The sequence below is a fragment of the Lutjanus erythropterus genome, chromosome 3 (genome assembly GCF_056507025.1).
Source record: "Lutjanus erythropterus isolate fLutEry1 chromosome 3, fLutEry1.hap2, whole genome shotgun sequence".
Lineage (NCBI taxonomy): Eukaryota > Metazoa > Chordata > Actinopteri > Lutjaniformes > Lutjanidae > Lutjanus > Lutjanus erythropterus.
Window position 1 is genome coordinate 37972768 of NC_139319.1, and position 24981 is coordinate 37997748.

General features: G+C 39.2%; 1 protein-coding gene across 1 annotated transcript in view; it reads left to right on the top strand.

Annotated features, from left to right (window-relative positions):
• The first annotated feature begins 622 nt into the window (after window positions 1-622).
• Window positions 623-24981, top strand: part of LOC146330520 (complement C3-like) — a 37777-nt gene continuing 13418 nt past the window's right edge. Inside the window, exons 1-23 of the mRNA XM_084716085.1 lie at window positions 623-753; window positions 4233-4428; window positions 6012-6174; window positions 6373-6461; window positions 7451-7539; window positions 7872-7954; window positions 8054-8141; window positions 9044-9146; window positions 9290-9410; window positions 9625-9740; window positions 11324-11470; window positions 15087-15186; window positions 15320-15408; window positions 15521-15709; window positions 15863-16018; window positions 16211-16340; window positions 17374-17442; window positions 17676-17873; window positions 17996-18113; window positions 19681-19766; window positions 19926-20065; window positions 20322-20531; window positions 24883-24934. Of these exons, the coding sequence (XP_084572211.1) occupies window positions 677-753; window positions 4233-4428; window positions 6012-6174; window positions 6373-6461; window positions 7451-7539; window positions 7872-7954; window positions 8054-8141; window positions 9044-9146; window positions 9290-9410; window positions 9625-9740; window positions 11324-11470; window positions 15087-15186; window positions 15320-15408; window positions 15521-15709; window positions 15863-16018; window positions 16211-16340; window positions 17374-17442; window positions 17676-17873; window positions 17996-18113; window positions 19681-19766; window positions 19926-20065; window positions 20322-20531; window positions 24883-24934 (2809 nt within the window). The 5' untranslated portion in view covers window positions 623-676. The remainder of the gene's footprint in view (window positions 754-4232; window positions 4429-6011; window positions 6175-6372; window positions 6462-7450; window positions 7540-7871; window positions 7955-8053; window positions 8142-9043; window positions 9147-9289; window positions 9411-9624; window positions 9741-11323; window positions 11471-15086; window positions 15187-15319; window positions 15409-15520; window positions 15710-15862; window positions 16019-16210; window positions 16341-17373; window positions 17443-17675; window positions 17874-17995; window positions 18114-19680; window positions 19767-19925; window positions 20066-20321; window positions 20532-24882; window positions 24935-24981) is intronic.

Sequence of the window (24981 nt, forward strand, 5' to 3'; positions counted from 1 at the left end):
GATTGTTGTCATGAACAGGCCGATATTGAATTTAAAATTTGGAGGTATGTTGATGTACCTTTGTCAACAACTTCATGGCAGCAGCTCCCCCAATATGCATTGGTTACAAGAGTCTGTACAATGCTGCTTACAGCTTTGATTGGTGCGAGGACCCTATTGGATTTGCTTGTATTATTATTATTATTATTATTATTATTATTATTATTATTATTATTATTTATTATTATTATTATTATCTGCCATCTTCAGTCACATTTTTGAGGGGCTAAACATGCTCGATAGTGCATGAATCTTGGCACACACATTAGTCGTGATGAAAAAATTCATCTGATATAGCTTCTGTCTCTAAAAAGCCTAGAGGAAGTCGGCCATTTTGAATTTTGTGTGTGTGTGTGTGTGTGTGTGTGTGTGTGTGTTTGTTTTTCTTTATATTTCACCCTTTTTCATTTTGCATTTAATTGATTAATCATCTATGTAGTATTTTGAGTGTATTATAAAGGAATTACATCAATACTGCTACAACAATCTTTGTACAACCCTGTGTATGAAATGGGAGGAGGCCAGGTGAGACAGTAAGGAGGTGAAGGACGTTCAGGAGGAGGGAGGAGAGTGGATAAAAGGAGGGTGCTGCAGAGCGACAGTCATCATTGACAGCAGATCAGGATCAGGTAGGAGGATGAGTCGGACTCTGCTGTGGCTGGTGGCCTCTCTGGCCTTTGCCTCGCTCACTTCTCTGGGTGATGGAGCTCCACTGTGAGTAGACTGGTGTTACCTTTATAGATTACGACCGCGCTTGACTTCATTCATGACAGAGTTAAAATATGTTTAGAAATATGTTTAGTTTGTTTGAATAGCTTTCTGATATGACTTTTTAGTTGTTAAACTGTAATGGGAGCAATACCAGGGGCTGTCTGCTTGTATTAATCACTTGAAAGAGTGTAGGGATAGAAATATCAGTTTTACTCACTTTTCACACACATTTCATCTGTGTCTTACACAGTGGTGGACAGTAACAAAGTACATGTACTTGAGTACTGTACTTAAGTACATTTTTGAGCATCTGTACTTTACTTGAGTATTTGTTTTTTTTGGAAACTTCTGACTTTCACTCCACTACATTTCAAATAGACAAATATTGTACTTTTGACTCCACTACATTTCTAGGAAGGTTTTTAGTACTCTTTACTTTTAGGTGAAGCAGAGCTTTGAAGTCAGCTGTAGCTGTTTTTTCTTTTCTAAAATGCAATTGGCCACATGCTGTGTTCCTCACAGGAGGAAACCAATCACAGTAGCTCCTCTCAAATGGGACTGATGTAAAAGAGAAAAAGAGAAAGAGAAATAATTCCTGGTAGGCTTGGATTGTTTTTATTGGGGTGAAAAATACTTCATAATCAATGTATCTGAAGACAGAAAGAAATCTCAGTTATTTAACAGACTTTGTTTCAATCTAACTTTATGATGTGATTTTAATACATCAGAGTTACATCAGAAAATGACAATAGCTGTCCTTTTTGGTTTTGATTGTATTTCTATGCTGAAGTTTTTATAGGTGTTTCTATAGACTTTGTGTAGCAGAGTGGTTCTACAAGCAGGTCAGTGCATCATTAGATGGTTTCAGAGAGTTACAAGCTTCTGTAAATGCATCATGAAAACAATACAGCATGTATTGATATTAGAAAATATACTTTTTAAAAGCAAGTACTCTATACTTGAGTATAATTTTAGCTGAGCAACTTTCACTTGTAGTTGAGTAATATTTGACTCAAGTACTGGGGTTGAGTACTTTGTCCACCACTGGTCTTACATGAGGAGCTGTAGTCCAGGTTTCAGTTTGTGTGGTCTTTCTAATGCTGTCAATAAGTTGGTCTAAATTTTGTTCAGAGTTTGGACAGTGATGCAATACAGCAGACAGAGCAAACAGAATCTGGAGCCATGGTGAAATGTTGTATTGATCCAGTGCTGGATCTTGTGCTGTAGCTCTGATCTGTAATATATGGTAAGGTAAGGTAATTTAATTTTTTTTCAAAGTGTCATGCACTAAAAAAGGTGCCCAGCCCTCATGGGCTTATAAGACACTACAAACAACAAAAACAAGACAAGTCAGGAGCAAACACCAAGATACAAAGAGAGCGAAAGAAAAAAGGTCATACATGACAAACTCAAATCAAATACTGAGGTCTCAGACCTGCTTACTAGAATTATATCACAAACCTTGAGCATATCTAAGGCACATCACTATCTTTTAACACATCAAATAAAGAGTGACCTTGTACGCTGCTGATAGGCATTTGACACAAATTGAGCTAAAGGAAACACTTTGTCTGTAAACAGGTATTTAAGTCTACATTCATCAGACATGGAGAATAAATTCAAACAATCATCAGACATTTTAAGAAAAAGCCTGTGTCTAAAATCATGATACAATGGACAACAGAACAAAAAGTGCATTTCATTTTTAATCTCACCCAAATTACATGAACAACACTTTCTATTTTCTTCAGAAATTGAATGGAATCGACCAGTTTCCACTGCCAAAGGCAAAATACCACATCTCAGCTGGGCACAAACAGACCTCTGTGCTCTAGTCAGGTTAAGGGTGACATAGTGCTCAGGGCAATAAATACATTTAATCATACTATACATTCTCAATTTTGGTTTACACAGAACTTCTTCTGACCATTTCTGTTTATGATTTTCAAATATAATTGTTTTAATTTGACTGACACTACAAGATAATTTATTTCTGAAGATATATTGAAGACCTACTTTATCAAATATTTTTGCAAAAAGACCTTAACACACAAGCTCTTAAAGCGATAGTTCACCCAAAAATGAAATGTCACTGAATATCTACTCACCCCTGTGCTGATGTGATGATGGGTGAAGATCTCCAGTTCACAAAACACTCCTGGAGCTTCAGCAGAAAACAACATTGCAGCCAAATCCAGTACAATTAAAGTGAATGGTGACCAGTTTTTTAAAATGTAAAAAAAAGAACACAAAGAAACACAAAATGTCTCCATACTGCTCGTGTTGTGTAATCCAAGTGTCTGTAAACTGCAACATTAAAATTTGACTCAAAAAGACGCCATTTACACCATGTTTTTAGCTTAAATGTCAACTGTAGCCTTTCAGACCTGATCCATGTGCACACGCCTGAAGCAGGTACACAGGCTCTCACCCAAGCGGCGCGGCTGTAGCAAAGCAACGATGTTCCTCTTCGGACATTTTCTTCTTTGTTGAAAGTTTGCAGTCAACTGTGACAGACACTTGGATTACACCACACGAGCAGTATGGAGACACTCTGTGTTCTTTTTTTTACATTTTAAAACTGGTCACCATTTACTTCAATTGTACTGGATTTGGCTGCAACACTGTTTTCCGATGAAGCTCCGGAAACTGGAGATCTTCACCCATCCTCACATCAGCACAGGGGGGAGTGGATATTGAGTGAAATTTCATTTTTGGGTGAACTATCGCTTTAAGGCACAAGTTAAGTTAAGGTTAAGTTTAGGCAAAAAGAAAAATACTTGGTTAGATTTAGACACTAAAACTTTTTGGTTAGGTTTAGGCAAAAAACTACTTGGGTAGATATTGGCACAAAAACTACTTGTTTATGTTTAGAATTAGACCATGTTTGTGTGTTACAGTATCTCTGTTTTGTCACTGAAGTGACTCGCAACACAAAGATCACATGATGAAAGTCACAGAAGACTCACATAACGTTATGCATACTACAGCTTATAATGATATTTTGGTTTCACATGGGACATGAACCCTGGTCTCCTGGTGAAAGTCCTGTGTTTGTTTGAGCCGTGGAACTGTTTTATCCGTCAACAGTTAAAAAGTAACCAATCGTCTGCACAGTTTCTCTAGAAAAAAACTTTGTACTTTTATTAAATCTTTTTCTAACACCAGTACTTTTACTTGTAATTGAGTAGTACTTTAGTGATGTAACAGTACTTGTAGTTGAGTACAGATTTTCAGTACTGTTTCCACCATTGCCATTCAGTTAAAATAATCATCCACCTATGACCCAGACAGATGTGAGCACTGCACCAGGTTTCCACTGTTTATCTGTACCCAAATACACAATCCTCCATTGTTATATGCGTTATAGTACCTCAATAAGAAAGAATATGGGTGTCAGTATGTCCTAAACAGCATGTAGTTCTTTCTGCAGAGTGACAACAGAAGATTATCTGTCTTTGTCTCTCACCACTGCTCTGCAGGCATGTGATGTCTGCTCCCAACTTGTTGAGGGTTGGAACAGCAGAAAACATCTTTGTGGAGTGTCAAGACTGCACAGGAGGAGACATCAGTGTCGAAATTAGGGTGATGAACCATCCAACCAAAACAACAAAGGTGACATCCACATCTGTGACCCTCACCAGTGCAAAAGACTTCCAGGAGCTTGCACAAATAATGGTAAATGAAGCATTATTTTTATACTGTTACTGCATTTACAGTGCCTGCAAAAAAGTATTAATGCCCTTGGAGGTTTTCCCGTTTTATTGCGTCTATAAATGGAATCATGGTCAATATAATTTGGCTTTTTTGACAAAAAAAACAAAAAAACCAAAAAAAAGTCTTTAGTGTCAAAGCAAAAACAGGTTCCTACAAAATAATGTCAATAAAATAAAAATATATAATGTAAAATAAGTGATTACATAAATATTCACCTCCTTCAAGTCACTTGCACACTGCAATCACTGCAATTTTACTCCATTCTTCTATGCAAAACTGCTCAAGTGCTGTCAGTTTGCACAGGGATCAGGCGTGAACAGCCCTTTTCAAGTCCAGCCACAAATGCACTTTTGCATTGAGACCTGGGCTTCGACTTGGCCACTTCAGAACATTCACCTTGTTGTCTTTGAACCGTTTCTGTGTAGCCTTTGCTGTGTGCTTCAGGTCATTGTCTTGCTGTTCAGTGATTTCTTTTTTTTGTCTCCATCCCGACTTACTCTTTTCAATAACCTTTTCTTGGAGCTGCTTGGAGTGTCCTTTTGTCTTCATGGTGTTATTGCAGCCAGAAATACTGACTAACCACTGACTGGACTTTCCAGACACACATGTCTTTACTACAATCACTTGAGACACATTCACTGCAGTCAGGTGATCTTCATTTCACTAATTGTAAGACTACAAACACCAGTTGGCTGGACCACTGTTGAATTAGGTCAGTCAAGGGGGTGAATATTTATGCAATCACCTATTTTACATTACACTGCCTGGCCAAGAGGAGTCACCACCTGGATTTAACTAAGCAAATAGATAAGAGCTTCCCATTGGATAATTACTGCAGTGATTAATAATTCAGCTGGTAATAAGTTATTTAACCCTAATTGATGCAGATTATTGGCCTGCTAAGGAGATTGATGAAACTACTACTAAAATTGTGTTCAGAACTGTCCAACATATTATTAAAACCTCAAAGGATGGTGGTGAAACATCATCTTCCAGGAAGAAATGTGGTCGGAAAAAAAATCCTGATCGATCGTGTTCAGAGATCACTTAAACGTTTGGTTAAATCAAGTCATTAAAAACAGTAAAAATCACGGTCATGTTTAGTAGTGAAAGTAAGAGCATTTCCACACACTGTGTGAAGAGAACTCGAGGGATTGGGACTAAACAGCTGTGCAGCCTTAAAAAAACACTTATCAGTGACGCTAATCAGAAAAGAAGGCTTCAGTTTACTAGGGAACATAAAGATTGGACTCAGCGATGGAAAAAGGTCATGTGGTCTGATGAGTCCAGATTTACCCTGTTCCAGAGTGATGGGGGCATCAGGGTAAGAAGTTTTTTAGGGGTTTTTTTTGTAAGTTTTTTGTCACAAAAGCCAAATTATATTGACCATAATTCCATTTATAAAAGGGGTGACTACTTTTTATACGCACTGTATACTTACAAGTATAATCTATGTCATATGGCTTCATTTTCTTTCATGACCACAAATAAGAGCCTCATCCTGCTCCTCATGCACTGCCTGTGTCTCCACATACTGGTTTTAGATCCCTGCTGGTGACTTCAGTAGGGATCCCAACATGAAGCAGTATGTGTACCTGCAAGCTCAGTTCCCTGACCGACTGCTGGAGAAAGTCGTCTTAGTGTCCTTCCAGTCCGGGTACATCTTCATCCAGACTGACAAGACCCTCTACACCCCCAACACCAGAGGTGAGTTTCAATACTCCGTCAGTGCTGAAAAACACACCAGCCTTTCTAAAAGGATAAATTAATGACTGAATAATTAAAACCAGTTAAATAAGTCGTTCTTTTGGTATGAGTCAAATAGTAAAGTCAAAAAGTTGTTTGACATAACATGTCTTCCTTTAACTTTCACCTCTTAAATTAAGCCTTTTCTCTCTCTGTCAGTTCACTACAGGATGTTTGCCTTGACACCCCAAATGCAGCCTGTTGAGAGGGCAACCCAAAGTGATGCATCTATTATCACTGAGATTATGGTATTTTATCTTACTTTTGATAAGCACACAATTGAGGGTAATATTATCTAATCAGCTGTAATTTGGAGCATGAAACAATAATACCAATACCATGTTCCATATTACTTTCAACATCAATATTATTTTTCAGTATTATGGGCAATAATATGTTCACTGTCATGTGCAATAACAAGTTTCTATTAAGTTTAATGTCATGTTTGATGTACTGTATTATTTTTCATTATCATCTACAATAGTACTTGCATAGATACACTAACATACTAACATACAGTTTTTTAAAACCATGTGCAGTATTACTTTTCAATATCAGGGGCTTTATGTGTAATATTAGTTTTTCTATTACATTTAATGTCATGTTTTAGTACACCGTGCAATATCACTTTCACTATCGTTATTACTTTTCGTTATTATCATGTACAATTACATTCAATATATTTTTTTATTGATTATCTTTCAAAATCACTGCTAATATTACTTTCAATGTAACTGTCATTACTTTGTATGTTAAGCTTACTTTGAACTTAACTTATCTTACTTCTATTCTGTTTTGCTACAAGGCACGGTTTCTTTGCATTTACTCTTTCTACACTTAATACCTTATATTTGCATTTCACTTATTTGATGCTCTGTTCTTATCATTCTTAGTGTAATTCTGGAGCAATTTGGCACAAGAATTTCCTTCAGTGATAATAAAGTTCTATCTTAACTTATCTTATCGTTTTCGTTACAAATGATCAAAATAACAAAGACACATCAACCTACCCTTGTGTCATGTAATTGTTCGGTTTCTTTCTGCCCCCACTAACACCTCTCATTGAACGCAGCTCCTCCCCACAGGGAAAGACAGTAATTTTACAGATAGCTGAAACAAAGTGTCAATCTAGATGTTGACCAGGCTCATGGATTGTAGACAAAATTACAGAAAGGATTTAATAAATGTTTTTGTAAACAGCCACAGCTCACTGTCAATGATTGTTCAATATTTTTAGACCCCTGAAGGCATCGTTTTATCACGAGCCACAGTCTCTCTGAACACAGGGATCCACAGTGGAATTTACAACCTTCCTGAAGTTGCCAGGTGACTATTTTATATTATTTGAATCTAACTGTATCAGTTGCATTTCTATACCATTTTTTGCCAAGTGGCGAATTCACATTTTAAATGGATGTGTGGTGAATTTAATTCAAAACATTAATACCTTGAATCATTTAAGATTATGCGATTTTGCAAAGTGTATTTTACCATATCCATGTTGTTTTTATACAGTTAATTTACATGTTGCAAATTTATTTATTGTTTTTGTAAATGTCTTCATGCAGAATTGAGTCTGATTTCTGCATTACCATCAGTCAGTAAATGCATTTTTTTACTTGACTGAAGTATGTGTTCTTGTGTGCGCTTGTGTTAAGTCCCGGAGTGTGGAAGGTGGTGGCAAAGTTCAACAGCAATCCACTGCAGAGCTACATTGCAGAGTTTGAGGTCAAAGAATATGGTAGGTCACACGGACTGCACTGCTTTCAAACCATATAAACATTTTACATTCACTTACACTTTTACCCTGACAGGCAGTAAATTATTTTCAATTTTCCAGTGCTGCCCAGTTTTGAGGTGAAACTGAGGCCTGAACTCTCCTACTTCTACGTGGACAGTGAAACCTTCACAGTCAACATTGACGCTAGGTATGAGAAGGTTTTTGTTTTGAGGATTTAGAGACCTGGGGGATATTCCATCAAGGCTGATAAGTAGGTCTTCACTTGGGTGAAGAAGCCTGGCTTGAATTGACCCTTTACTAAGCCGCACCTCCAACCAGGAAAAATGCCACAAAAATCATTTTAGAAGAGATATACAAGCCTACTTATTGTTTTATAGCGTTTTTTAATAAATGTCTAACCTGCTGCAGGACATGAGTCTGTTACTGTTCATACTGATATTACAAACTACATAATCAGCGATTATTTATATTTAAATAAAAATATTTAAAATGTTTTCTCATTCACAGGATGTCTATTTGATTTATGAGTGTTCACTGCAGCATCAGCAAAAATATCAAAAAATTATAAGCTGAGGTAGGAAATAAAGAAACTGGAGAAGTATGAATAAAACAGCACGTCAGGTCATTGTCATGGTTTGGTCTTTAAAGTTTTTGCTCTTCACAGCTTGAACAAATGAGTGAATGACAAAAATAACTTCTTTACAACTTTGGCAATGTTATGTTTTTCTTTTGAAAAAACAGGTTTACTGTGTATCAAACAAGCTGTTGGTTTTAGAAGACAGTAAAAGTTGTGAGACATGATTTTCTGAACTTTTTATTCATTGATATGTTCTTTGGAACTAAAGTAAACACGGAAAATACATGCGAAACCCACATTTAAATACTGTTCTCTCCACAGTGTTTGCACTGTTGTCAGTAACGCAGTTATTCTTAACCATAACCATAAATCCTGCTTCATTATACAAGTTTGATTGTCAAATTGTTCAGAGGAGAAAATAAAGAGTGTTGTTCAGAGGTTGTGCTGGGCGTCATTTGTTGTTTGTTTGTTTTTACTACATTAAAAAAAAAAATGTCCTCTTGTGGTTTTAGGTATCTGTTTAATGAACCAGTGACCGGAGAAGCCTACGTAGTATTTGGGATTATTGATGGGGACAGGAAGCACAGCTTTCCAGGTTCTATTCAAAGAAGGAGGGTGAGCACTTTTTTTTTTTTTTTTTACTGTAAATCCATCTATCATTTCACCAGATGAATAATCAAAGCCAGGGTGGCCACCTGTTCATGAACTGTATCACTGTACCACTATAAAAGGTGCATTTTTGTATTATGTTACATTAGATTGAGGGAGGAGAAGGAATGGCTATACTGAAAAGAGAGCACATCGCAGACACCAACGATAAGATCCTCCGTCTGGTGGGGAAGTCCATATTTGTATCTGTCAGTGTGCTGACTGAGAGCGGTAAGAAAGACACACTGCCATTCAGTATGTAATTACACAGCTGTAAGCCCCCCCCCCAAAAAAAAAAACAAAGATAGGAAAAAAAATATATAAAAGTACCAGGATATGCTTTTTTTCTGTTTCAGCTATTCAAGAAGAAGGTGGAGACATGTATAAAAGATTCTCTTGTAATCAGTATGTGTGTGTCTGAATGTGTTTCTCTATCAACTCACAGGCAGTGAAATGGTGGAGGCAGAGATGAAAACGATCAAGATTGTCACATCACCGTACACCATCCATTTCAAGAAAACACCCAAATTTTACAAACCTGGAATGTCCTTGGATGTTGTGGTAAATTACTTATTTACATTTACATGAACTGACCGCAAAAGTATGACTTTATTTCTACTTCAGAAGACGGAAACACAGGAAACCGAAACACAGTCACTCTTTAAAAAAACAGATGACAGTTGAAAACATAAGTCACATGCTATTTAATCCTCCTTTAAATAATAATAATAATGAATGAATTTGAATAATGAATAATAATGAAGTATTTGTTATTGTTAGTTTAATTCCAAAGACGGGATTTCAGTTATCAAGCATAATGCCATAAGGTAGACTTACCAAAAGTTATAGGACTGCAAAACAATGGTACACGCTTCTGTAGAGGCCAAAAGCCTATATGATATCAACCTTTTTTTTTAAGAAAAACATGTTTTATTTGCGATGTCCTGGAGAAGTACTACGCCATCCACCAGTGACGAACCATGACTATTAGAGGTGGGATTTCAGTTCAGCCAAAGTGTAGCCACCACCAAAAATGCAGCAAAATGGAAACAGATTTGGCTGGAATAAGCAGCAGGCAGCCAGGAAGATTGTGACATGGGTTTGTAGTGTGTAGTTGCCATATACAAAAAAAAAAAACAGTAGAGGGCACCAAACACAGTGATAGTAGAATGAGAAATGTTTTTTCTGGAGTTTTCTGCACTTAAACTTGTATTAAACAGTAGATAATTGCCATTTTTTCTGTTACTGTTGTTTGGATAAGTTACAATTAAGTTTTTTCTGTTTCAATGCCACCCACACAGTTACATGTAGCACAGATCATTTCTATCTGTCAACACAGCTTTGTCTGCTGTGCTGCACTATTGGAGAAGCTTTAAAAAAGAATATTCAAGCATATTCACCGCAGTGAAAAAGGCAGTGCTGTCAGGTTAAACACCTAGAAACAGTGTCGGTCTCGATTTGGCCTTCAGTAAGGCCTAGAGGGATTATTTTTAGTCACACCCACTGTTAATCAAAATTGTTAATTCACCTGTCACTTTTTAAACAAACACACAGGCCTTCTGTCCCAGTGATGAAGTTCAACAACAACAAAAAATTGATTGGATAACTGCAGTTTGTTGTTTTCAGAACAGCAACCCTTTAATTTCTGAAGCAAATTTGATAGAAAATGAGGTTGAAATTAGAATTTGAAGAGAATAGCCTAAATGAAATAAATCAAATAGAATATATTTAAATATAACATTTGAAATATTGATATATTAGTCCCTCTCTGAAGGCCTAGGTTTATGGGATGAATAGTATCTTCACTCTTAAATAACACAGTCTTTTACTTTTGCCTTTTTCTCATTTTTCCAGTCTTATTTTTGCTCCAAATCCAATGTTTTATGGTCACAATTCATCTCGTAGTCGGTTGTCTTTGCAACTGGAGATGTTGAAAAAGTGGGCGGTCACTGTTGGGCTCTATATTATCTATGTCAAGAGTTCCAAATTTTTCATGTCAAGACCCCACACAGTAGGTGCACACCCCCCCCCCAATTTTTGAGGAATTGTTTTGAATATGATGAAGTTTTCACAGTCAATCAGTGATCAAACTATTAGCATAAGATAATTTCTTATAGTTCAGCTGTTTGTGTCTCTGATGGCAGGTTGAAGTTGTGAATCCTGATGGCACTCCTGCCTCAGAAGTTAGAGTGGTGGTCAATCCAGGTCCGGTGACAGGCAACACTGGAGAAAATGGCCTGGCAAGGCTTCCCGTCAATCCACCGGAAGGAACTGGCAATCTGAGGATCACTGTAAGTATTTTTTTTTTGCATTATGCTACTGACCTGTTTGGCGAATGGAACCCTAAACCTACACTGACCAACATGTTTAATATTGTAGCCTATCGTTGAAATCAAACACAACTATCAGCAAGATGTGCATATTTTTTTTTAGCTTACTTAGCTAATTTTTATGTTTAGAGTTGATGCTAGACTTTCTTGTGATGGCCAATATGGCTGTTAATATTCTGGCCATACAAAAGACCTACCCAACATATGTTTTAAAAGGCTATATGACCAGTTGATTCCACCAAGCACAGCTTTGTCTGCGTTTCAGACGCGTTTCAGCAGCGGTGCGCTTTTCCCACCTGATTATATTTACTTGCTCAGATTTTGTTGATTAGGTCCTCTTTCCTTGCCCTTTGTGCTTCTACCATGGATAAGGAGGCTACGCGGTTCTTGACACTGCATGGGGTCTTTTTTTTTTTTCTTTTAATTAACCAGATTCTCCCCGTCTTTTCTGTGTCTGACTTCCTGCCCTTTCGATCTGCTCTGTGCTACCTGACACGGCGTCCGTCAAAAGTAGACTAGAGGAGCAGAGAGCCGCTGCTTGGATGCGCCAAAACGCTGCTGGTGCAGTCACAAGCATTGTGTAGAATGGCTTCAATCAGCTCTGGCTTTCATGGTGCAGCTGTAACGCAACGCAGCTGCACCTGATGGAATTTATCCGTAAATGTAAACCTCTTTTCTTGGTTGTTGGCGTCCACCAGTTCTTCCGGGCTGTGGGTAATAAGCGGGCTACAACTTAGCTGCTAGGCAGCCTCTCGCAGCTTCCTCCTCCAACACCAGAGGAACACATTTGACACATATGTGTTTAACTGGCCTCTTGAGGAACAGCCAGCTGATGGCTGTTTTAGGATCAGCAGGTCCTGTTCCTGCCTTGATGCTCCCACTCCAAACTAGTTTTGATTTTGGAGCATCAAATGAGGATCAGAGTTTTTTTTTTTTTTTTTTTTTTTTTTTCGCACATTCAATGCTTGTTTGAGCAGAGCTAAATGAAATATAAAAGGCATGGACATGAGGAGCGACTGCTTATGGAGCTCCAGCTCCACCCGAAACAGGTAAATGAAAGAAAAGCAGACCTGCAGCAGAGAGCGAGAAGGAGAGGGAGATGGAGAGAATGTGTGAATGAAAACAGATGCGTCAACTTGATATCAAAAGTTTTTATGATAATGAATCATAATTACTGTACACTTCTGTGCTGCCTGTTCTTTTTACTCCAAGTCCGATTTGTGTACTTTTAAATACTTCATTACTTCATTACTCATAACTGCGAGGGAGGAGAGAAAATCAGCAGAGAAGAGGGAAGGAGGGGAAACATATGTGTGAAGTGCCAACTGATAAAAAAAAAGACTTAATTGATCATGAATCCTGATGTTATTGTACAGCTCTGTGGTTAATACACTGCAGACTAAAAATGTCTGTCTCTGTAAAGGCCAAGCAGACAGACGCTCGTCTCCTCCACCAAACATTTGTGTGTCGGTGTTCAGTTTACTGTCTGCTGCTGTCTGAAACATCCTCACTGATATACATTGTCAGAGTGAAACTAATGTAAATGATCCTGCTGCCTTAGTGTAAAAAGAGGATTTTTCTCCTGAGGACCTTATTATATTAAAGAAATAAACTATTATTAACAATAGTGATACTAAAGAAATAAATAGATGCATAAAATAGCAACATTTTTCTTCCTGGTTCTGTTATGTTGGAATTTTAAATCTGAAGCCTGCAGTGCACCATGGCACATCAATAGACCTCTGTCAATTGAAGCTTCTATGGCGCACTGCAGGCTTAAGAGGTTTATTAGGTCACAATACAAGCAACTCAGGGGGTTTGTATTTGCCATATGCAGCACAACCTTCAGTTGTATTTGTAATGCCATGTTACAAACAACCTGCTGTTTCTCTACATGCTTTACCATTGCCACGCTCTGGTTGACCATCTTTGATGCTTCAACATGGCTACAACTACTTATGTGATCAGCCAGTGCCGAATTCTGCATTGTTGGGCAAACCTTGGATAAATACGTTACGCATGTTAACTTCTCTGCAGATATTGCAGAACGTTTTCCCATTTTCCCTCTCAGCAATGCAAACTCCTGCTCCCACTAAACCTGGTAATCCCTTCTGACCTGCTCTTTGCTGCCATGTAGTTGCTCCACTGCTGCGGGCACTGCTGCTGGTGCAACAGCTAGTGTAGCCGCTGCCTGATTAATGTTATCAGTGGCTGCTTGGCCTATATCCTCCTCAACCACATCAGTGTTTCCCACAGGATGACGGTGTCCCACCTAAGCACTAGGGCCACAGAGGACACAGCTTGTACCTCCTGCATGATGGATTTATTATTTATTATTAATGATTATGATTTTTTTTTTTTGATGATGGTTGAAGAAGTTTTATAAAGAGCCAATTTTTCTTTTGTTCCTCGCCTTATATCTTGCCATCTTCTCTTAATTTCATCTGTTGTTCTTGACATGCTTTTTTTGCTGTGGCTCAACATTTTGTTTACTTGCCACTTCCACTAACACGTCCATGGGATCGACTTTAATTTCATGCTTGCAGTCATTTCGCTTTCCATCCAAACTCCCCATGGCTCAACCCTGAAAAACATTCAAACCCTCATTTAAATACTGCTGCCTCCATAGTGTTTGCACCTGTTGTCAGTTATGTATTTATTCATCATGCACAAAACACACACCAACCAAATTTGCAACATATTAGAATGTACACACAATTCACTTCTGGGCGGCACAGTGGTGCAGTGGTTAGCGGTTGAGTTGCCCGTAGGTGTGAGTGGTTGTCTGTCTATGTGTCAGCCCTGTGATGAATTGGTGACTTGTCCAGGGTGAACCCCGCCTCTCGCCCAGTGTCAGCTGGGATAGACTCCAGCCCCCCGCGACCCTTACAATGAGTCAGCCAGCAGTTACAGAAAATGGATAGATGGATGGAGTCTTCTTCTGCCCCCACACTCACAGAATCTAGGGTTATATTCTTTCTTTATTTTATTTCAATCAGGAGAGACTAAGAGTAAAAGAAAATGGTTTATTGGCACATGCATGAGATATGAAACATGAACAGTCTTTGGTGGTTAGACCCCATTGAGGTGAAACAATATGCACATATATAAATGGGGGTGATGAAGCTGTAGAGAAGAGAACCTCCCGGGGTCTAGACACTGGTGGTGGTGATGATGAGGTGCAAAGCAGAGACTGGTGAGGTGAAGTGGCTCTGGACTCCTGCTGCCTGGACCTGAAGACTGGAGGAGAGGGTGTCGGGGAGGATCGAGGTGAACATCTTCTGGCTACCTGATTGGATAGTAAAGACGAAGGTGAACGCCCACAACAGCTGATTAGAGGGGATAAGAAGAGAGAGACGGAGTAAAGGAAAGTTATGAATGAAGGCAGCATAATAGAAGGTCTTCCTGATTGAACTTACGCTGAGCTTCATTTCATAGCTATTAGCAGGTGTCTCCAAAACCTAAATTGTACTGCATCCCATGCCTGCCGCATGTTTGGCTTATTTCCTCCTCGCAACTGTCTTTCCAGCAGTCACATGGTATTTGTATGCTTACTTATGTGTGTCTTTAATTGCAGGCACAGACCGATGTGCCTGGTCTTACACCAGGCAGGCAAGCCAGAGCCGAAATGACAGCTGTCCCACATATCTCCAAAAACAACAACTACATCCACATAAGTGAGTGACATTCTGAATTAGCAGCAGATAGTGAAGTGAAAAATGTGGTGATGGTGGTGGCAGTGGCAAAGAATGCACGACGCACTAGATCTTTTCAATCTGTAGCACTCATTGCAACATGTCATTTTTGCAGGTGTGGGTACACAGGAGGTGGCAGTAGGACAAAACTTGATATTCAACCTCAACTTTAACAACCGGCCGTATAGTGACATCACATACCTGGTGAGAGATGATTTTACACCAGTATTTTTGTGTGTTTGTGTACATGCATGGATGTTTGTTATCCTCTCAGAAGTTATATCAGGTTAGTGCTGATGTTTAAATGTGTCCCCAGGTCCTGAGCAGAGGTCAGCTGATACAAAAAGGCCGTTACAAGTCAAGAGCTGAATTGATTTCCCTTCCAATTTTAGTTAAGAAGGAAATGCTGCCATCATTCCGCATCGTAGCCTACTACCATACAAATGACAACGAAGTGGTATCAGACTCCGTTTGGGTGGATGTCAAGGACTCCTGCATGGGCTCGGTGAGACACACAACACAGAGTTTAAATGGGTAAACAAAACACCCACACACTAAGGGATAAAGTTATTGGTATATTTCTTGGATGTTTCTTCTTTTTTAATCTATGAAACTGCTTTAACAAGGTCCCACTCACTGACTTCTGGTTCACATTTAGTTGAAGCTGGAACAAGAGAGACCCATTGCATCATATGAACCTCGCAAGATGTTTGGTCTGAAGGTCACAGGAGATCCAGAGGCCACAGTGGGAGTGGTGGCAGTTGACAAAGGCGTCTACGTCCTAAACAACAAGTATCGCCTCACACAGAAAAAGGCAATTGCTTGATTTCATGTTTACCTTTGAAAATATTAATGTAGTGCGTGTAATTTTAAAAGCTATGTATAAATAATTGCACATGTCAACTTTCAATTTTGTCTTCAAATAATATCCAGTACATATTTCTGCTGCAGCAAATACATCGCATGAGTCAAGTTTCTGTGTATGAATGACTTCCACTTTCCTCAGGTGTGGGACACTGTAGAGACGTATGACACAGGCTGCACACCAGGTGGAGGGAAGGACAATATGGGTGTGTTCTCCGATGCTGGACTGTTGTTCGAGTCCAACACAGCTTCTGGGACTCAGCACAGAACAGGTGACATGTCCATAGTCCCCCTTTCCCTGCACATACCCTTCTTTAGTCTTAAATTACTAGTTAGGAGAAGTGGGTATAAAAGTTAGGTTTTTTTTTTTTATTCATCACCATCATTCAAGTGCTTTTTTTTAGGTATAAGCATCTAGCAGACATTAGAAAAGCTACATCTTCAAGGGTCATTTCACCTAAATTATATTATGCTTTGCAGATAGTTTTATGATCCTAATTCCAAAAGATTAATGTTGCGTCAAATGTAAATGAAGACAGAATGCAATGTTAGTCAAATCTGTGATTTTCATTCATTTTCAACTTGTATTCAATTGAGTACAGTACAAAGAGAAGACACAAATTTGACATTTTTGTAAATATACACTCTTATCTATCTGAATTTGATACCTGCAGCACATTTCAAAAAAAGGTTGCCACAGCGGCAACAAAAGACTGTGGAACGCTCAAAAGACACCTGTTTGAAACGTTCCACAGGTAAACAGGTTAATTGGTAACAGATGACAGTGTCATGATTGGGTATTAAAGGGGCATCCTCGAAAGGCTCACACACCGATTGGGCAAGATGTCCAACATCCAACATGCTTTCTAAACACAAAACTGCAAGGAAATTAGGGATTAGGGATCATTAGCAATTCATAATATCATTAAAGGATTATTTGTAATCTGTGCACTTCAGCAGCAATGCCGAAAACCAACATTGAATGCCTTTGAGGTATTTCTCAACCATGAGTCAACCACGGTGATTGAGCTGATCATGGTCCATTCTTTTTTTAGTTATAGAATATAGATTTAAAAAAATCACTCCATTGTTATTTTTTCCACTATAAAGCTGTTGTTAATATTATTTTTCAACAGTCCAACAAAGACGGGCAATTGTAAATCCATTTTGCTCACTCTCACACCCTGCGTCCAGCTAATTTTCTTTCATTTTAAGAGTATCACATCAAATGTAGCATACAAAAATGAAGTCTAGGTCCAAACTTGCTGGGTTCTATTAAAGATCTTGTCCATGTTGTGTTTCCAGAATTAAAATGCCCGGCACCTAGCAAGAGGAAACGAGCCGCTACAATAATGGAAGCCAGCAGCAGTATAGGTAAGAACTACAACTCCAAACTACCCAATGACCAGATGTTTGTAATTGAACATCTTTTGCTGCTGATATACTTGTCTTGGCCATAACATGTATTAGTGCTACTTTTATTGAATGTCTTTCAATACTGGAGGTTTTTTTTTCTCATTTTAAAATTATTCCTTTACAAATTTCCTTTTCACCCTTCTTTTTACCTCTCACCTCTGTCTCTCCCATATAATCCTCTCTCTTTCCAGTGAGTCAATATACAGACCAATTGCAACGTAGTTGTTGTTTGGATGGCATGAAGGAAACTCCACTCTCATATAGCTGTGAGAGGCGCAGCGGGTACATCAGTGATGGTCAAGCTTGTGTCGATGCCTTCCTGCGGTGCTGCAAGGCAATGGAAAGCCTGCGAGCTGAGAGGCAGGAGGAAGAACTCAAACTGGCTCGCAGTAAGAGACGGGGACGAGGGATGGAGGGAGGCCCTGGGTGGTCATTATTCATGATCATTCTGGTAGTTAGAAAACAGTCTGCCTCTCAATGAAAAATGACAACCTTTTCAATTATGCTTTAGGTGATACTCTTGACAACAGTTTCGACATTGATGAAATTGTTTCTCGGACCCACTTCCCAGAAAGTTGGCTAATACCAGATATTATACTAGATTCTTGCCCTTCAGGAGCAACAAACTGGTGAGTCATCTGAAGCCTACACACACAAAAATTGAAATGATAACTTCATTAATGACACCATTAAAACCCAATCCCAACGCCCAAAGTCCACAAGGGCTCAGGGCTGTCCCACTGTCAAATCATCAAGTGCATGAGGGCTCCATTATAGACTTTTACTCCTTTCCCTTGCATGTGTCCTGGCTTAACTGGACTCAGTTTGACTTGGCACATTAGTGCAGCACAGCAGAGATTTGCATTTCCATTACAACCTACTCGCTTGAAGGTGTGTCTCACGACTCATGACGAGCAGCTTAGCTCGAGTCAAGCAGCTGTAAAAGGGCAAATAAGTACTGATCTTCCTATAAATTCTTCACAATTAAGTCACGCATTATTGTGCTATTCAGATGCTGGTTATTATCAGCAATAACTTCATAAAACTTATATACGGCTCATAGCAAAGATTCGACTGGCTAAAACCTGGTGGAAGCACAAAGTCTGTGGTGCAATAGGTCTGTCAGCACAAGATAGCACCCGGCGCATTTGGCAGAAGTACACACACGGCCAAAAAAAAAAAAAAACAGATGACAAGCAGCAAATGGGCCACAGGCAGGAGTTTTGTGCATTTCAAACTTCAGAGACACTTTCTGATTCTGTTTCCTACACCCACAGTAGTGTTAACAGGACAGAGGAGCAAGGATGGGAGGAGGAGATGAGGATTAGGAGTAGTTAGGAGGAGTGTGGACAGATGCGTAACTGCTCTTCAACCATAATAATGATGATGATGATAATTAATTATAAAATACAACACAATTTCAAGGTGCTTCAGTGTAAAACATAATCAGCTACATATCTGCAGGACATTTACAATTATTGTATTGATTTTTGCAGGTGTTCGTGTAAAATAAAATATTTTCACATGACGCTGCTTTGGAGACGTCCTGCTGTCTCTTGCGCTGTCACTTCTTGAACCGGGGGCTCTGTCTCCTCATTTGAAAATCTTTTCTCTTTGTTTCCTCCTGGTAAATCCACCATCATGCTGCCACCACTTGCGCTCCTGGTGAACCTGCTTCTCGAAAGTGATAAGAGCCGACTTTCCGATTGATTTATTTGTTGCATGCTCGGCCAAAACTCGCCAGTGAATTAATAAGGGCACTTGGGTGCAGCTGATAGCCATATTTCGCTGTGCGCTGGTGGCACGCGGGGCAGGGCAGGATACCCCTGTGCCCCCGGTGCAAGACAGCAATGGTGGATTTGGACACATCTTGAATAAATTAAATCCACTGACCCTTGCACTTCCAACTTGCGCTTTCGATCAGTGTAAGATAGGGACCTATGTCTTAAAAAACAGAGAGTTGTACACACAGTCATAGACACTTATAGACACAGACATGAGCTGCTTGTTTGAGGGGAAGAAAGGAGGGTTGTCACAGGTTGGCCATGGTCAGCAAGATGTGACCGCAGCCCGCTTGAAGGTGGGTCAGGCTTGCTTTGGCCCCGCTCCAGAGTAGGTCCATCTCGGGCATGACCTACCTTTTACCACTTACACTGCTAACATTTTCTCTTTTTTGTTGTTGTTGTTTTGTTTCAGTGTACGCTCAAAGGTTAAACGTGTTCCTTTGCCAGACTCAATCACAACTTGGGAGTTCACTGGCATTAGTCTGTCAAGAAATCATGGTGAGGACTAAATCTTGAGTCTTGAGTTTTACTAATACCTCCCAAATGTTAAAACCACTCGCACCCCATCCCCCAACACACACACACACACATGCACACACACACACACCTTGTTTTCTTTCTGTTCCATCATTTGTTTTTTGTATCCTTCTATTTAAGGAATCTGTATTGGAGAACCATTAGAGGTCATTGTCCGGAAAGACTTTTTCATTGATCTCCGACTTCCCTACTCTGCTGTCCGTGGAGAACAGATAGAAATTAAAGCAATCCTTCACAACTACGGCTTTGAATCTATCAGAGTAAGTCTGTGTCACTCTGCTCTGGTGTTTCAGGCCAGAGCCTTTGAGACTGGACTGACATATGAAATCATTACTCCAGTCTATGACGAGCGCAAAAGGCGGTTGGTCACAGCACCGGAGCAGTCATCACATTTCTTCAAATTAGGGCTACATCTGTGTTAGGTGACATAAAAGAAAACTGATGATTATGATCCACGCTATATTGGGTCTTTACTCATACCTCAGTCTCTTTTTCTATCTTTGTCTCATTTTCAAGGTGCGTGTGGATCTTATTGAGCCGGAACATGTGTGCACTTCAGCATTTAAGAAGGGAAGGTTTCAACAGATTGTCAATGTTGGGCCACAAACTACACGATCTGTACCTTACGTTATTATGCCAGTCAGGGAAGGACTACATCCCATTCAGGTCAAAGCTATTACTGCCTCATCAGCCACTGATGGAGTCCAGAAGATGCTGCGGGTGGTGGTAAGTGAAAGACACTCCTATATAGCCGTTTCTGAGCTTTTTTTTAACCATATTAGAACCATTTTCTAGGGAGTCATGTGACATGGATGATAGGTACGGGTAAGAGTGAGTGCTAACAATGCGCTTAACACAAGCTAAGCTAATCAGAAGAAATTGCTACTTCATGATGCACTTGACTCTGACACGCCAGTTGATAGCTCCACCCCTGGCGAAGTGGCTAAAGGGTTTGCTACACTCACTGAGTCCCTGAAAAATCCCATGCTAAGAGACTAAAGGCTAGCTGGGTGACAACAACAGCTACCAACAGCAAACTAGCTATCACTCACTGTATTACTTAAGTAGAGAGCTGTCTTTGCTTCTTAGAGGAGGCTAATGAAATGCAGCCGGCTAACCCCACAGCGACAGAAGTTGAAGCCCTCTGACAAATGCTGGATGACACTGAGAACTGAGAGCAATGGCATAATTTACATTTTATTGGGTTTTCAGAGGGCTGCATTGAAGGCAGGCCTTATCATTCCTGGAAAAAGTTTTCCCAGAGATTCTGACTATCGACTTTCCACAGGTGTTGAAAACTGACAGAGCACACAGTATTGGGGTATTACGCCAGAGTTCAGATACTGAGCAACCCTCACAAGTGAGACCCGGAGGGGCCGTCACATCTTGGTCATCTTTGTGCAGATTACTCCAAGATGGTTAATGAGAAGCACATGTAGTTCAATGAACGCAAGTAGGTGCTCTATGAAAAACACATCACATTCTCTCTCGACTATCCACCAGCGCTCACCGTGAGATCGATGCAGCATCACCCATTTGATGACCATAAAAACACCCTGGCTTACATTTGCTCCCTGGGATAAGTTGATGGTCCTGTGCTTTGGATTTACAGTGTTTTTGTACCTTCATACAGCTGCCCTTGAAGATGAAGAGTTAACCCCCTCGCTGAATGTGATCCCAATGGTCTCGCACAACTTTTTTTTTTGGGGGGGGGGATTAAGGATTTTACAGACCCCTCATTGGCACGGGGGTTTCCAGAGGGGGGGTACCCCTGAAAATTGATTGGCCCACCCCAGTTGCCCCCCAATCATCTACAAGTATGACTAGCTATCTGTTCGTTGATGGGAGGGACCTGTTTGACAAATATTTCTATTATTAATATTTTTATTAGGAGGTAAGGCACATTAGAACAAAAACCAATGACATAATCACATTAAGTATCACATCACATCTGCATCACAATGTAATCACAATGTAAACATATTGATACAGTAGAAGGACTGTGCATCGTGAAGAATGAAAAGCGTGACATTCAATATGCCTCCTAGAATGTTTTCTTATTTTATATTTGCGGCCCAACAGGAACATGACAGGGCAGCAAACAAACAGTGTACAAATAGAAAAAAAAAGTAATAATAAAAGTAAATAAATAACTGAGGATTTTTGTATGTAATAAGTGTTTAAACAAGAATACAAGGGAAGCCAAAAGAGAGAGAGAGGAGAAAAAAAAAAAATAAATAAATAAATAAAATCAACAAGAACGAATAAATAATAATAATGATAAAGATAAGAGAAAAGGAAAAAAAAAAAAAAAAAAAAAAAAAAAAAAAGGGGAAGGAAAGGAGGTAGGGGTCCATCAATCAGGAGGCATAGACTGCAAAGAACGAAAGAATGTTAAAAAGGGAAGCCACTTATTATAAAATTTATCAGAATTTCCTTTCAGTGAATATCTTATCTTTTCCAGCTTTAGAAAAGACATGGTGTCATTGAGCCACTGAGTGCTGGAGGGAGCTTTTGTTGACTTCCAGTAAAGGAGAAGATGGCGTCTTGCCAGTAAAGAAGTAAAGGCTAAAATATCTAATTGGTTAGAGGTAAACCGGTTGTGGTCTTCTGGGAGCCCGAATATGGCGACATGGGGGGAGACTTTTATGGACATTGAAAGTATTTTTGACATGGTATCAAAATAATTCTGCCAGAAACGAAAAAGTAACGAACAAGAATAAAACATATGAGTTAAATTGCAAGGTGAAGCATGACATTTGTCACAAACGTCTGTGATACTGGGGTAGATTTGTGACAGTCGAGTTTTGGAATAATGGACTCTAAACAAAACTTTAAACTGTATAAGTGTGAGACGAGCACAGGCTGAGCTAATGTAAATTTTCTTAAGAGCAGTGTCCCACCAGTCATCTCCCAGATGTAGACCCAGTTCTTGTTCCCAAACAGTCTTGACTTTGGTAACTGGTGAGCAATCAAAAGACAAGATTTCGTTATAAACTTTGGAGATGAGTGACTTCTGAAGTGGGTCATGGGTTAGAAGCTCCTCCCACGGCGGACTTGATGGTAAAGACGGAAAAGCTGGAAACAAAGTGCTAGCACAGTGTCTGATTTGGAAGTAACGAAAGAGATGAGAGGGTGGGAGATGAAATTCACTTGAGAAATCTGTAAAGCTGCGAAAAATACCATCCTTGTAGAGGTCTTTAAAACATTTCAGGCCCTTATTATGCCATGCAGAAAAAGTTGAATCTGTAAATGCAGGTTGGAATAAATGATTCCTCAATAAAGGAGCTAAGGTAGATGCTGACTTGAATTTGAAGTGCCTCCTAAATTGATACCAAATTTTAAGTGTGGAGTGAACCACTTGATTATTTGTAAAGCCAGAGAGGTTGGATGGAATAGAAGAGGTAAGCAAAGCAGTTAGGGAGGATGAGTCGCATGACTGCGCCTCCAAATCACACCATGGCAGATCAACTGATTTGAACCAAAATGAAATCTTGTGAATATGTGCTGCCCAGTAATACAATTGAAAATTTGGAAGAGACAATCCACCGTTGAATTTACATCTCTGAAGTGTGGATTTGCGGATCCTGGGTACCTTTCCACACCATAGGAAGTGAGAAATAGTTTGATCAATTGTCTTAAAGAACTGTTTTGGGAGGAAAAGTGGGAGACAATGGAACAAAAATAGAAATTTGGGCAAAATGTTCATTTTAACTGCATTAATTCTTCCAATTAATGAGAGAGGTAAGCTTCCCCATCTTTGGAGGTCAGATTTAATTTTAGACATTAAAGGCAGGAAATTAGCAGAAAAAAGAGAGTTTAGTGTTCTGGTTACACTGATCCCTAGATACTTAAAGCCAGACGGGCTAAATTTAAAAGGGATGTCAGATTGTTTGAGCTGTAATGCTGAAGCATTGACAGGGTAGCATTCAGTTTTAGAGATATTTACTTTGTAACCTGAGAATGATCCGAATTTCTGAAAAGTGGATAAAATTGTTGGGATGGAAAGAACAGGATCTGAAACATACAACAATAAATCATCGGCATAAAGGGATAATTTAAATTCTGTGCCCAATCGTGAAATCCCAGTAAAAATGGAAGAGGACCTCAGAAAGATTGACAAGGGCTCTATAGCTAGTGCAAACAGTAAGGGAGATAAAGGACAGCCCTGTCTGGTACCACGGGCGAGAGTGAAAAAACTGGATTGGATGTTATTGGTAGAAATACTAGCTTGTGGAGATGTATAGAGGAGACGTATCCATGAGATGAACACATTTCCCAGCCCAAATTTCTTTAGTACAGTAAATAAATAATCCCATTCAACCCTGTCGAATGCTTTTTCGGCGTCAACCGAGATCACTACTTCAGGTGTTGCTGTGTTGGTTTTAGAATAGATAATATTTAGAAGAGTACGGACATTAAAAAACAGCTGCCGCCCCTTAACAAATCCAGTTTGCTCAGGTGAAACAATAGTTGGTACAATATTTTCTAGGCGATAGGCCAAAGCTTTTGCGAGGATCTTAGCATCCACATTTATTAACGAGAGAGGTCTGTAGGAGCTGCAGAGAACCGGATCCTTATCTTTTTTTAAAAGGAGACCTATGGAGGCTTGTCTTAAAGTAGGAGGGAGAGTACCATGTTGTAGTGATTCCTTATATACAGCATGCAGTAATGGGGAAAGTACAAATATTTCTAAATGTGCGTTGTTTCCTTTTGCATGAAAGATACTTTTACTTTGAGGTTATTTTACTTTATGGACTGATTTACAACACAGGGTATAATGACACGTTAGTTGGAGTTCCATTTGTGCCGCTCAAAAAAGCAATAACCATACACAAAAAACTAGAACAACAAATGGGTAAATAAATGATAGCAATTAAATTACACATCATTAAAAAAAAATGTCATTGTGGAATGTTGAAGATGAAGTCAAGACTCTCACAGCCTGAGGAAAGAAGCTGAATGGATTTCTTCTTTCTTTTTGAGGACTTTGATGCAAACTTTGATGCTCTATAACCTGTAAATAACAAAATGAAAAGTTGATATCTAATGTTTGTCCTAACTGTTGTTTTTCTAGCCTCAAGGTGTACTGGTTAAAACTCCTCGGAATGTAACTCTAGACCCAGCTGGTGGGTTTACCCTTTAAATAGCTTAATTATATAGTAATTTAGTCATA